Source organism: Leptodactylus fuscus, chromosome 1 (genome assembly GCF_031893055.1).
Source record: "Leptodactylus fuscus isolate aLepFus1 chromosome 1, aLepFus1.hap2, whole genome shotgun sequence".
Classification (NCBI taxonomy): Eukaryota; Metazoa; Chordata; class Amphibia; order Anura; family Leptodactylidae; genus Leptodactylus; species Leptodactylus fuscus.
Genome location: NC_134265.1, coordinates 198,478,906 through 198,492,986, shown reverse-complemented (window position 1 = coordinate 198,492,986; position 14,081 = coordinate 198,478,906). Strand labels below are relative to the sequence as shown.

The window sequence follows — 14,081 nt, the reverse complement described above, 5'->3', positions numbered from 1 at the left end:
ATAGTACTGGAGAAAAAAAATAAACTTGAAAGAGTTCACTGAATTGTATTCTCACAAAGCATCACTAGAGGACAGCACAGGACTAATATCTATACTAAATAACACAATGGGAACAAGAACTTAGAAAAGATGCAGTGAGCTGAAGTTGATTTTACTCTAGGCAATATGATTTTAGGTAGAAGTACGGTTGACAATGATCAAAATCATATAAAAAGACAGGAGTCAAAGTTAAGCATTTGAATTATTTTATTTCATGGATAGAAAAAGAGTAAAGACACAAAGATAGAAAAATAGAAAAACAGCACTGTGGTCTCTGACCTAACAAGTAGGAGGCAAATTCCACCTGATACTGAACAGGTGATACAGATTAACCAGTGATAAAAAGCTTGGTTATGCAATGTACTGGCATGGGAAGGGTCAGCAGTGTATCCTGCCATTATTGTACAGTGCAGGTGGTATATGCTCAAAATATTAAATTTTGCCCTGCAAAACCAAGGACAATCCCTACATCTTTTTCTTTACCTGTGTGTTAATACATGGCTGGCATCAGAGCAGTGTGCCAACCTCATACCTTATTCATTTTGGTGTTACTATATTAACTTTTGAAGCAGTCTTTTTGCCATTCTGTGAAAGAAGACTATGTGGCCCAAATATATTCTGATATAATTCTGAAAATCATATGAGGTACAAAATAGTTTCCACCTTTAGAACCATTCAGCCCGTGTCACCATGCCACCCTATATAGAGGGAAAGACTTCATTTGCTGCCTAAAGAACACATTTGATGTGCTCCTAAGAAGTAGGATGCATCCACCAAAACATAGTGACAACAGATTCACCAAGTCATACTACATGACATAACATTTCCTACATGATATCTTAAATATACCAGAGTTTAATGTTTAAACCTTGGTATGTATACTCTTGGGTAAAGGAGCCTGGCTGATACATATAAATAACACGTCCAGTTAATAAATATGCCTCACTGTATGTACAATATACACATGGAATGCCCGTGTGCTTGTTCTGACATTTCTATGACATCATGATGATCTCACACAAAGTTCTTCACTGCATCGTCGAGATCCATAGAAAATTTGAAGTGCACTGTAAACAAAGAGAAGGTTTTATTAATAATGCATATGTTAATATATTTATAATATGTATTATGCGTATGTCTAAGGATGGATTCACATCTACATTGGAGTCCACTTAAAATCGGAGGAGAGAAAAGCCCCGCAAGGAGGAAACTGGGAGGATCCCATTGTACTCTATGGGGTCTGTGGGTTTCTGCAGGCAACTGCTTATTAAGCAGATAAGGTCTCCGTCTTTCATTTCCTCATGTGGACCTGAACGATGGAGACCCGAATGCTGGTGTGAACCTAGCATAAAGCCTTATTCACATGTGTACATTTTGCGGATATGTGAATTTTGTAACAATCGTAGCGCATTGATCCGTTTTCCATTTTGGTCCATTTTGCAGAACACAGAATTCCATTTCATGGCATCCATGTGTTGTCTGTTTTTCACAGACCCAAAAACATTGTAAAGTGTAGGTAATGTATTTAAAATAGTGGATCTGTTATTCACAGAATTGAATGACGGATGAACTGTAGACAGCACAACACCTGCAAATAAGAAGGGTTGGAGTGCTGCAGTGATTATCACAGACCTCACACTTCTTCAGAATGGCCTAAGACACATAAAAAACAATAATGGCTACAAAATAAAACATGAGCATTTGCAAATATGACAAAATGTCTTCAGAGTAGTCAATGGTAAAAGAATGAAATAAATATGTGGTGAGCAGCCTGTGGCTTTAATATAGCACTGAATATCATAGTATAAAGTTTTGTAGAGAAATAATTTGTCCAAAGATCTGAAAGAACTTGCTACAGTTCTGCAAACTTTAGCCCTAATATTATGTAGGGGCGGGTTTCAAATAATGTGCCATAATGCGCTTGTTCTAATTTTCTTTATTAAATAATAACCAGTGTGTTTTGCATCATTGCCCTATTGTGCATGATAAAAGTTAATCTTCTGGTAGTTCTCAGTATTGAGTATTCTATTAATTTTGTCCTAGTCACTATTTGTGGGAAAAATAACTTTAAGAGAGCGTTCACACGGAGTATACGCTCCGCTCATTCTGAATGTAAAAGTCGTTCAGAATGAGCGCGTAAAAATCAGCTCCCATTGACTTGAATGGGTGCCGGCATATGAGCGTTACCCATTGAAATCAATGGGAGGCTTTTTTCCCTATTGCTTTCAATGTGATACGCGCGTATCACATTGAAAGAAATAGGGAAAAAAAGCCTCCCATTGATTCCAATGGGTAGCGCACGTATGCCGAAACCCATAGAAATAAATGGGATGTGGTTTTTACGCGCTCATTCTGAACGAATTTTATGTTCAGAATGAGCGGAGCATATACTCCGTGTGCAGGCTCCCTAAGGCTAATGCTAGCTTCACACTAGAGTTGCATCTCTGTTGTTCTTGTACATGTTCTGTATCAATTCCTCATGGTGTTCTAGATCTCTGCTTGCTGTCATTCATTCTGTTACTTCTAGTGGATAAAAGTCTGACCATGGTCATGTGATTTACGGTCCATGGTCATGTGATGAGTACACAGGTGCACAGCTCGCTATAGTCACAGCACACTAATCAGACATCTGCCTGGTAATCAGCAGTGCACTTGTGTGATCATCACATGACCATGGACCATATATCACATGACCATGGTCCTTGATGGACCATTGTACATGTCCCTCACAAAAAAATATACACTATCTTTGTCCATTTTCACGGATACAAAAATAGACGTGAATACACCCATAGACTTTCATGGGTTTTAAAACAGCTATGTCACAGCTGTTTAAAAAAGGACATCCCACAACCATTTTCACTGTAAGGTGCATAAAGCCAAAAAAATGGACAAACACATCCATTTTTCACAGACTTTAGGTATGTAAAAAATAGAAATGTTTTGTGCATAAGGCCAAAGACTACTGCACAGTAGTGTACATAATATATATTAAACATCCGACTATGCCATTAGAAATAATGGTGATGATCCTGAAACAATAAAAAAAAGAGACAAAGAATGAAACGAAAAGTACTTTATGAGTTAAAGCTGTTGTGAATTATGAACAATAAAGTAATTAATGTGAAATCTAGGGAATACCGATGAATACTGAGCTATGGTCTTTAGAATAGAAAACTAGAAATGGGTATAAATCAATGTTCTATTCAAAAGGTACCTGGGGGCAAAATTGCCAAGGCTCTGCCTAACCTGTATTTTTTCAGCTGGCCAGCTGCTTGCAACAATATTCACCCATGATTTGCGCATAAGACACAAAAAGAATAAAAATAATGAATGCAGAAAAATAATTTATTTTGTAGAAAAAAATAACACTTAAGGAAAACATTATATATGAATGACAACGCTATGAAATTAAAGGGGAGTTCACACTACTGTGAATAATGTCCGTTGCTGTCTTCCATCATATGAGGACAGTAGCGGATATTAGTTGTCACAGACTGATTCTACGTCCATTCCCATTGACAATAATGTAAACAACATGCCGGAAGCTATCTGCTGTCATGTTTATTTAATTTTGTAATGGAAGGTAAAGTTTTACATGCACAAATTTTGCTGCTATCATCTTATAACGGAAGACAGCTATAGACATTAGTAATGGTAGTATTAACTCCCCATAACATTTGCTTTTACAGATTGCTACAGACTATTGCCCTAAATTATCAAAATTTTCTGTCAAGAACATAAATACACAGACAGTTACCTTTATTATTAGTTAGCATGTGGTGTAGCAGAGTAAAGAATAATAAAATAATAAAATGCTTTAGATACCTGCACAGCTGCCTCCATGACGAACTCCTATTGATCGTCCCAAAAAGCAAGTGGCTCTTCTGAGATGACAAGCTGAGGGATAAGTGACATTGTTGTTTCCACACAGCATGTAGTCGGAGGCAAGAGGCATTGGACATGGAGAGGTGCGACACATAACACAGTGGGCACTTCCAGTCTGGTCCACAACACAAGAATGAGTTCCTGGGCAAACTACATTCGAACATGACTCTGGAGGTATAGAATATTGATAAATAGACAATATTTTACAAGGCATACTTGGCATTATTAATACATGCATAACATAGTAAAGTATGACATAAAACTCCCTGTTTTATACAAAGTTTTATACAGTATCCACACGGGTCCTCATATATTAGGAAGGTCAATGGAATGTATCACAACATCCCTTGCTACTATATTAAAACCATATTCCGGGGAACTGGTGTAACTTGCTACAACACTCGCAAATAAAACAGGTATAGATAATATTCTTTTCGTATCCAATAATATCAATCATGAGACCAAACAAAAAACATTATGAATTATGCCTACCCAATTTGAAACAATTTGGAGAGTTATATATATGTTGTATGCCAAATTGGGAAGCATTATTAATGAAGTCATTGATCTTTGTTTGTATATTATTGGAAGCGCAAGGAATATTTTCTGCATAAACCCGTAGAACTGTTGCCTCCTTTGTGGTGTAAGGGGCAATATCTCTGACAGAATAAGAAAACTAGTAGAGATGAGCGACACTATTTGAAACAGCCATTTCGAATAGCACGCTCCCATAGAAATGAATGGAAGCGGCCGGCACGCAGACTTTGCCGGTGGCCGGTCACTTAACCCCCCTGCGTGCTGGCTACGTCCATTCATTTCTATGGGAGCGTGCTATTCAAAACGGCTGTTTCGAATAGTGTTTACTCATCTCTAAAAACTAGTGGGTTAGTGGTACCAACCTTCTTGTGGTTTTGGTAGTGAAAAGTTAATGCTAATACTGCTAGTGTTCAACAGTAGTGAATGAATTAATGCCAACACTTCTGGTAGACTAGAATATATGGAGATTAAATGGAGTCTGTCAGCAGCAAAAACGTTATTAAACCAGGCCTAGTCCCTTATCGTGCTCGTAACAATGATCGAACGCCGATCATTTGTTTGTAGAATTGGGGCTTGATTTTGACAAAAAAAACTGCTTTTTACTCCAATGCAAATGAGCTAAGAATGCATCAGGACAGTGGTTTGGGGAAAGCTTCGAAGTAAAACATCAGAGTGAGGGGTATGGAGCATAAGTAAGATTCACTCTTAGCTCATTTGCATAGAGATAAAAGTAGGTTTTTGTCAAAATCTAGCAGCCATTCTACAAACAAATTATAGCACTGTGCTCACAGCCCTGAGCACTACAAGGAACTGAGGCTGGTTTAGTAATGATTTTGGCACTACTAGACTTCTTTTACTGTTGGCAACCCTGGTGGTCCGTGATGCTGAAGATAAAGGTAAATGTGAAGCCAATCTATAGACAGGATTTGTCTTTATTGGAGTGAAAACTTCATGATGTATGGCAATGAGCATACAGAATATAAGCCTTCACTTTTTTTTTGGCTATACTTAAATCCTACTCAAGGATAGACTACTTCCTTGTCAATTTTTAACTTATAGAAAAAGTTGTTAACAATATAATAAGTATGGTGGGGTAACTGGTAGCTATAAAAAGACAGGTGAGGGGTGCAGGGAAAAAAAGGTTCTCTTAGAGTGCTTCTTTAAAAGGCCTGTTGGGATGAGAGGATGGCTGACTGAGACTTCACAATAAGTTGATGCTACTGTACTTGTAGATGGTGCCGCATGACTGGCAGCCTGATACAGAGGCTGCAAGCTGAGAGAGACCTTATCTTTCCTTTTTCACTCTTTTTGTCTGTATCTTCAAGAATCCTCTACTCAAATAACCTTGCACTATGAATAGCTAACTATTTGGAATGGAAAAACCTGTGGACTATTTTTCTAAAGTTTCCTTTGTGTCTATTGTTTATGCTTGGAGGATGCCTGCAGTAGGCTGAATGGAATTTCCTGTGTACATGTGGAGGCTTTCTTATAGACTTGTTACCATCCCCCACGAGCTAAGGGAAGCATGATGGGACTATTAAAGGATTATCTTATTGATAGGGGCAGATTGGCCATGTATATCACAGGGAAAATTCCTGGTGGGCCAACTGGGATATGGGCCAGCTTCCTGGCCAGAGGCCCCTTACCCTGACTATCGTCACAGTGCAGCTCAGTGTTTGACACTGCAGCCCGTTTGGTCGTGCACCATGTCTCATTCCACATGCACCCCACGTGACTGCCGAAGCGCATTAGGCAGTTGCTAGAAAGGGACCAGTGATGTCACTCACGTATGTCATCAGTCCATCCCCAGTGAGCGCTAAGGTTGTTGATTGGCCTTAGCGATCACATGGGATACTTGGGTTCCGAGGACTGAAGCATGGTGAGCGACCGAATGGGCTGCGACAGTGGACACCATAGTGTCAGATAATATATTTTTCTTTTTTCATGTTACACCTGCCCTGGGCCCCTCTGGAGTTTGTCCAGGGCCTCTAGATTGAGGAATTAGTGGACTGTGAGTGAGATTGCAGCTGCTGCACCTTCAGTTTAGTGGCCACCTTGACCCCACTAGAACTTTACTTACATAGGACTGCTGCCTTTACATTTTGAGCAAGCAGTAGACGTATAAGAACTTCCTATGTAATTCCCATTTCTTTATAGTCATTCTAGCCTTCCACTGCAGATTTTTTATTGCAGGTACTGTAAGATGCAGTATTTTTTTGGGCAAAACGCTGCATTTTTGCAATGTGGAGCTCAGGCCTTATGTGGTACTGCTTTACACAAAGAAGCTATCCGTGCTAGCCCTACCTACTAGTATTGGCTTGGCCACTCTGAGGTCCCCATGCGTTCTGTCTATTGAGATAACTGCAAATTAAGCAGTAGAGCTAGCACTATTTTGTCAGGAATAGTTACAAAGGATCAACTCTCTAAAGGAATATTCTCTATTTTCGATAAAAGTATTCTAGACCAAAGAAAATAGTTGAACAATAGGTCACTTTCCTGGTTGTCCTCGGCAACACAATACACATGGGTTATAGTTCCCTAGGTATAACCACATAGAGACAGTGAAATTAAACAGTAGTCAAACAATTAAACAATTAACCAATCAGAGCCCAGGCATAAATAGGACACAGAGAGTAGGACACAGTGCATTTTTCTTTTCTCTCATAGGTAATAGACATGGAAACAGGATCTATCCCCCAGGATAATGGTGTATCCACTACCATCGAGGCAGATGGGATGGCTTTTCTGCACTGTATACAGGGTTGATCTCTGTCCCTCAGTGGCGAAAGTGTACCATGATGGCGGCGCCCAAACAACAATCTTGGTACACGAGCAGGATCTCATATGTTGGGATTCTATATCCCCCTTTATGTCGGCAGGACATATTCCGGCAAGTGGCTGACAGTAGTGTTACTCAAACTCTTGTCTGTTATGGCGCCAGTCTGTGTTTGCTTTGCACATAGTACTTGTGGTTCTCCAGGAAGTGATGTTTTCCCTTCAGCGGAGGCTGAGTAAGGACAGAAGTGACATCACCATGTGGGACAATGCTCCCCGCATCTCATAATGCTTCCTTGGCTATGGCACACTCAGCCGACTACTCTGCCCTCTGCTTGCTACTGTAAGTATGGCACATGCCAGTTTCGTGCAGGTAACGGGAGAAACGCAGGGGCGGAGCGCAGATGTGAACGAGCTCTTAACTAACACATTTTAAACGGACAGCGTTTGTTATCAGCATAAAAAGGTGTCAGTATACAATCAGTATGTGCATCAGTCCATTTTAGTCTCAAACTGAATTCAAACAGACTGATCACATTAGCATGTGTGAACCAAGCATAAGATGTCATCTTATCAAGAAAGCTCCAGGAAAAGGTCCCATAAAGCAAGACACAGAGTTTGTAATAAGCATGACCAGCCATTGCCTGATGACTTACTCTCTGACACATGTGAGGCCTGTGTATCTCCTGCAGCTCCATTAACCATCGAGGATCCAGGTGGTTTCAGTGCAGAGGTTAAATCTGCATGAGAAACTACATCAAGATTTCAGCTGCCACAATCTTGGACCTAACGTTGTGGATTATACATCAGTCTCTTCATCAGGGGTGACTCCTGGCTCCCCAGCCCCATAAAGTCCTCACTTTGGATGCATCCTCCAGGTGTTGGGGTGCACATTAGATAACAATTAGGTTCAGAGAGAGCTGTAGTCCAGCAAAAATCAGAGCTGGTCCTCCAATCTAAAGGAGTTGAAAGTTATCAGGTCGGACTTGATTTATTTTCACTCCCACCTACTCGGTTGCAAAGTTTTGGCCCAGTCAGTCACCCTTGCAACAGTCTTCTTTCTGAACAAACAGCAGATTTGTTGAGCTGCAACAGTCTTCATCCAGCAGAATGGGAACTCAACTCCTAAATATTCCACAGGATAACAATATCATCAGGGTTCTGTCAATAGATGTAATGGCAACTTGCCAGAATGCCAAGCTGCCTCTATTCTACTCTCTGAATTGTTGTGGCCAAGCCTTGGATAACTTATTAATTCCTTGGTCAGGGAAACTGATCTATGTCTTTACTCTGAACCCCTGATCCCCAGAGTTCTGGAGAAGATCCGCATCTAGAAGGTGGAAATTCTTCGATTCAGGCCCTGGAGGGCTTGATTCGCTCTCACATTGAGTCTTTTATAGGCAGGCTTCCAATGATGAAGAATCTTCTTTCCCAGAATGGAGTGTGACATGGAGACTGACTGGGAGACCTGACCAACCTCGGTCTTTAATCGGAGGTTGTCAACACTGCGTGCCAGAAAGCCATACACGGTGAACGTTTATAACAGGATATGGTCAATTTTTAACTACTGGTGCTCCAAACATGACGCACAAGTGGTTTCAGTAAAGTGGTTCATCAGTTTACTTAAAGAAGGTTTCAATAAGGGTCTCAAGATAAATACCCTGAAAGTGCAGTTCACAGCACTGAATGCTCAATTACAGAACAAATTCTCTGACCAGCATTTAATAAATTCCTTCTTCAAGGCTCTGAGGAACCTGAATCCAGATCCACAGAAGCCATCTCCCTCTTTGGAGCTCTCCATGGTCTTCTCTGCTTTGATGCTGCCATCATTTGAGCTTCTACTGGATATACCAATCTCTCTCTAAGGGTGCATTCACACTGAGTAAACGCTAGCTTATTCTGAACGTAAAACACGTTCAGAATAAGCGGCGTCTAAAGTAGCTCCATTCATTTCTATGGGAGCCGGGATACGAGCGCTCCCCATAGAAATGAATCGGCTGCTTCTTTCACTCCGTGCAGTCCCATTGAAGTGAATGGGGAGTGCCGGCGTGTACGCTCCGGCATGAGCAGAGCTTGCCGTATACGCCGGCACTCCCCATTCACTTCAATGGGACTGCACGGAGTGATAGAAGCAGCCCATTCATTTCTATGGGGAGCGATCGTATGCCGGCTCCCATAGAAATGAATGGAGCTGCTTTAGACGCCGCTTATTTTGAACGTGTTTTACGTTCAGAATAAGCTAGCGTTTACTCAGTGTGAATGCACCCTAACAGTGTTCTTCTTAGTGGCAATAACTTCTGTAAAGCGTGTGAGTGGGCTGCAAGCCCTGTCCTGTAAAGATCCTCACTTTAGGGACTTAGGGGATTGCCTGCTGTTATGAACCATGCCCAGTTTTCTGCCTAGAATATTAATCAGGCTTTTTCTTTTCCTGTATTTTTCCCCATCCACAAGGGAAGGGAAAGAAAAAAGTAATGGCATACTCTAGATGTCAAAAGAATTGTACTTCTTTATATCCAGAGAACATCATTGTTCGGGTTGGCAGAGAATCTGTTTTCTTCGGTCCCAACAAGGGCAAAAATGCCAACAGAGCCACATTGGCTAGAAGAATTATATCAACCATTCAAAAATGTTATCAACTATCAGTCCGACAATCCACTCTTCAGATCAGGGCTCACTCAACCCATGCCATGTCTGCTTCTTGGGCTGAATGAAGACACATTTCTATTGACCAAATTTGTAGTGCAGCCACGTGGTCTTCCATCTCAACTTTCATCCAGCATTATAAGATTGATGCATTGGCAGCAGAGGAGGCATCATTTGGCAAACGAATGCTGGAAATGGCACCTTCTAACCCTCCCATTTAAAAAGTACTGCTACACAGGTCCCATGTGTATTGTGCTGCCAAGGACAACCAGGAAAATGAAATTTTACCTCACCGCAATTTTATTTCCTGTAGTCCGAGGCAGCACAAGTATTCCTCCCTTTAATAATTTTTTCATACTATTGCTTGCATCAGAATACACTGTGTACTACGCTCTGTGTCCTATTTATGCCTGGGTCTGATTGGATAATTGTTTAATTGCTTGACTACTGCTTAATTAACCTGTCTCTATGTGGTTGCACCTAGGGAACTATAGCCCATGTGTATTGTGCTGCCTTGGACTACAGGAAATAAAAATTTTGTTGAGTTAAATTTTCATTATTCATGAAAGAGTATATAAATATTAGGCAAGATAACATACAGATAGCAAAATGGATAATTTTTTCCAGAAGTTCAGCTGGGGATACATAGTAGATCTGCTGCTATAAAGGAAACCATGGATACAATTAAAACTCTTAACCCCTTCCCGCTGCAGGCATTTTTGATTTTTTTTTTGACTCCCCACCTTCCAAAAGCCATAACATTTTTATTACTCTATTCTCTATATGGTACTTAATTTTGGGGGACAAATTGTACTTCGTAATGGTACCATTTAATATTTCATACAATGTACTAAAGTTGGAAAAAAATTCAGAATGGGGTGGAGAAAAAAATACGTTTGTGCAACTTTGTTTTTTATGGCTTTTGTTCTTACAGCATTCAGTCAGGGGTGAACCTCCCCCGCAAGAAGGGGGAGGGCCGAGCGGAGTGAGCGGCGTTCGCAGTCAGAGAGCAGGCAGCGAGAGGACCTGCTCTCTGCCTGAATGTGAGGGGCGGCCGCTGGAGCAGCGCTGCGTCCAGCAGGGCCGCCCCAATACACCGCTCGCTTCCCGTGTCGGGCTGCAGACACCGTGACTCTAAGCCAGTCCAGGACAGCTTGTCCTGGACTGGCTTAGGTCAACAAAAATGCCACCCTCCCGAGGCCCTGGCATAGCGCCGCCTGAAGCGGTCGCTTCAGGTCGCCTCATGGGAGGTGCCGCGCTGCATTCAGTGTTCAGCCAAAATTATGTCTTCTGAATGCTATGGGTTTGTACGGTGATACCAAAATTATGTAGTTATTTTTACATTATAAACCCGTAAGGGTCCATTCACATAGAGGAATTTGGCGCAGAATCGCCAATGGGTTCCGTTTTCTGCGTGGAAACCCTTTTAAATCAATGGGAGCCTTTTTTTTCCCATTGATTTCAGTGGGTTCCACGCAGAAGTCAATGGGAGGCTGAGGCTTTTTTTTCCACACTGATTCTGAGGCGGATTCCACGCCAGAATCAGCACCAAATTCCTCCATGTTAATGGAACTTTAAAAAAAATCCCAAACTTATTCTGACAACTTTTTATGTTTCCATGTGCAGGCATGCATCAGGGGTTCCAATTTTCAGGGCAAGATGTAGTTTTTATTTTTACCAATTTGGGTAATGGCTATTGCTTTGGTTGCTTTTTATCCAAATTTTTTTATGGGAGGCAAAACAAGGAAAAAATGTTGGATTGGCTCTTTTGATTTTACTACGTTGCTCACCGTTTGGGTAAAATATTTTTAGAAGTTTGTAGAGCAGGCGTTTTCAGATACAGGAATACCTAATGTGTATGTGAAAACTTTTTTATATACTTATGTTCAGAAACATTTCCCAGTATATAATTACTGGTATGCATTTGAGTGTCCTGGCTAGGACTTTAAGGATTGGGTCAGTTGTAAGTTATGGGTCACAAGAAGTCCACCACCCCAGTCCTGAATCGGGTGGATTATAGTTTATCAGTTTTCAAGGTGGTGACCAGTAAGTTGGGATTTGGTTATGGGGTTCTGTCTGGGCAACTTGCTGATGGTAGAAGTTCTGGATCTTTAAGAAGTGAAGAAGTGGGGGTGGATAAATTCGTATTTGGCACAGGCTTGGAAGAATGATAGAGTTTTGTGCAACGATCGATCCACCAGATCCCGACCCTCAAGATGCCCCACAATGCCTATCTCTGGAAAATCGAGTGCATGTTCCCTCCTCGAAATTGGGATTGTGGCAAAACAGGATATTGAGTGAAGTACAGTTCTGTTGAAACGTTCAATTTTCCTTTTTGGATAGTGGACAAGACTTTCTGTATAAGATATTTCTCTCTCACATGAAAGATTAAACTTAGCAAGGTCCATTATATGAGATTAGATCCGCAGACATACCTTCTCTGCTGAAGACTGTAAAAACAAATGTAATTACAACAGCAGATGTGTCAAGTGCAGCAAAGATGATCTCTGGTCATTTACTGTACTAATCAATGTTATTGGCATAACAGCAATCAGGAAGAGAATTCTCCAATGGTCCCATTATATCAATATGCCAGCTTTTCCCACTCAGTTACTTAGTGCATCTTGTTAATTGACAAAAGCCTTCCTGATTGGCTGTCTGAAGACTCTCTTTAAAGCAGGTCATCCATGACCGTGTGCTAACCGGCGGCCGTGAATGAACGGCACGAGCGACACACGGATGGCCCTATCTTTCAATGAATAGGATCTGCAGAAGTTTGGCTGCAAAATCAGACAGGAATAGGACCTGGTCCATATTTTGCAGCCCAGACAGTGTCATTCACGGTGATGTGTAACATTCCTGGCTACTAGTACAGGTCATGTCAATTACTTGGTGTGTGTCATGTGCCAGTTGTATATGGCCATATACAGTATCAACCACAAAATACTACAAAGGAAGTATGTATACTTTATAAATAAAAAATTACTATACATTGCTAGTTTTTTCTTTGAAGGTTTATTTGCTTAAAACCTAGCTCATCTTTTGAGCATGCAGGCATAACACTAAAATTGAAGCTCATTACACAAGCACATACTGCAGCCATATTAAATAACTGCAGTAGTTTCCCTATGCAGCGAATGAATGCTGTCAGTGTGTTTCTTTAAGCCGGAGGAGTTAGGAAGATGCAAGACATGTGTTTGAACGGACGGACTGTTCCTTCTCCTGCTGCCAAGTGTTTACACTGATTTCTACTGCTTTTCTTAAGAATACAAAATGTGTTTCTTTCTTTTCTCTTTCCAAGAAATGCAAAAAAGACGGGAAGAAAACTAAAAAAAATAAATATAATAACAAAGCCATTCCTCCTGATAGACTACAGCTACAGAAACATTCTTGCAATTATGAATTCTATCAAGTTAACATATTTGAGAATTTTGCTTGAATACAAGAACATGTTTTTCCTTTTACAATACAAGACAGCTGGTTAATCTCTTGAAAATATTGTAAATTATTAAATTTTTTGTGTGTTTCCTGAAATATATTTCCCAACATTCAGCACTGCAACTAAAGGCTGAAGTCTCCATAAAACTTGTTGGCTATTTGCAATAATTCTGTACGAGCCCCCAGATAATTTGGCTGCTAACAAATGAATAAAAGAAATCACAATAGCTCCAGTGCTTTCCTATTGTTGCTCCTCAATTTATATCCTTTCTTAAATCTTTTGCCTTTGTAAATAGCAAGTCTGGAAACAACTAGTGATAAAAGTGATTGTTTTTCCTTTTCCTACCTATCATATCATTTAAGGCTCTTTCAAACTACTTTTTGTGTCATTGCGTTATTCATGAAAAAACAATGACAGCACACGGACAGAACACTGACCCATTATAGTCTATGAAATTATTCACATGCCTGTTGTTTTTCACAGACTTAGAGATACTCAGAAAAAAATTGTGGCACACACTATTTTTTTTCTCATTTCTCTGCAGGTCTCAGCCGTTCAAGTCTATGGATCTGTGAAAATACATACAGCACATGGACTTCACACATCTGTATTTTTCACACACACTTCAGTGGCTTACTTTGAATGTGACCGGGAATAAAGCTGATTACACACAACTGTGTACTAAGCTGCTACTGTCAATGAAAGGCACAGCACTTGCATGGGGGACACACGGATGTCATCTGTGTGCTGCCTGTGCATG

The 14,081-nt window shown here is 40.6% G+C and overlaps 1 protein-coding gene across 1 annotated transcript in view; it reads right to left on the bottom strand.

Moving 5' to 3' along the window:
* Nucleotides 1-242: 242 nt before the first annotated feature.
* The window catches only part of FSTL3 (follistatin like 3), a 46,191-nt gene continuing 32,352 nt past the window's right edge, over nucleotides 243-14,081 (bottom strand). Inside the window, exons 4-5 of the mRNA XM_075281751.1 lie at nucleotides 3,868-4,095; nucleotides 243-1,106 (exon numbers count right to left, since the gene is read on the bottom strand). Of these exons, the coding sequence (XP_075137852.1) occupies nucleotides 1,054-1,106; nucleotides 3,868-4,095 (281 nt within the window). The 3' untranslated portion in view covers nucleotides 243-1,053. The remainder of the gene's footprint in view (nucleotides 1,107-3,867; nucleotides 4,096-14,081) is intronic.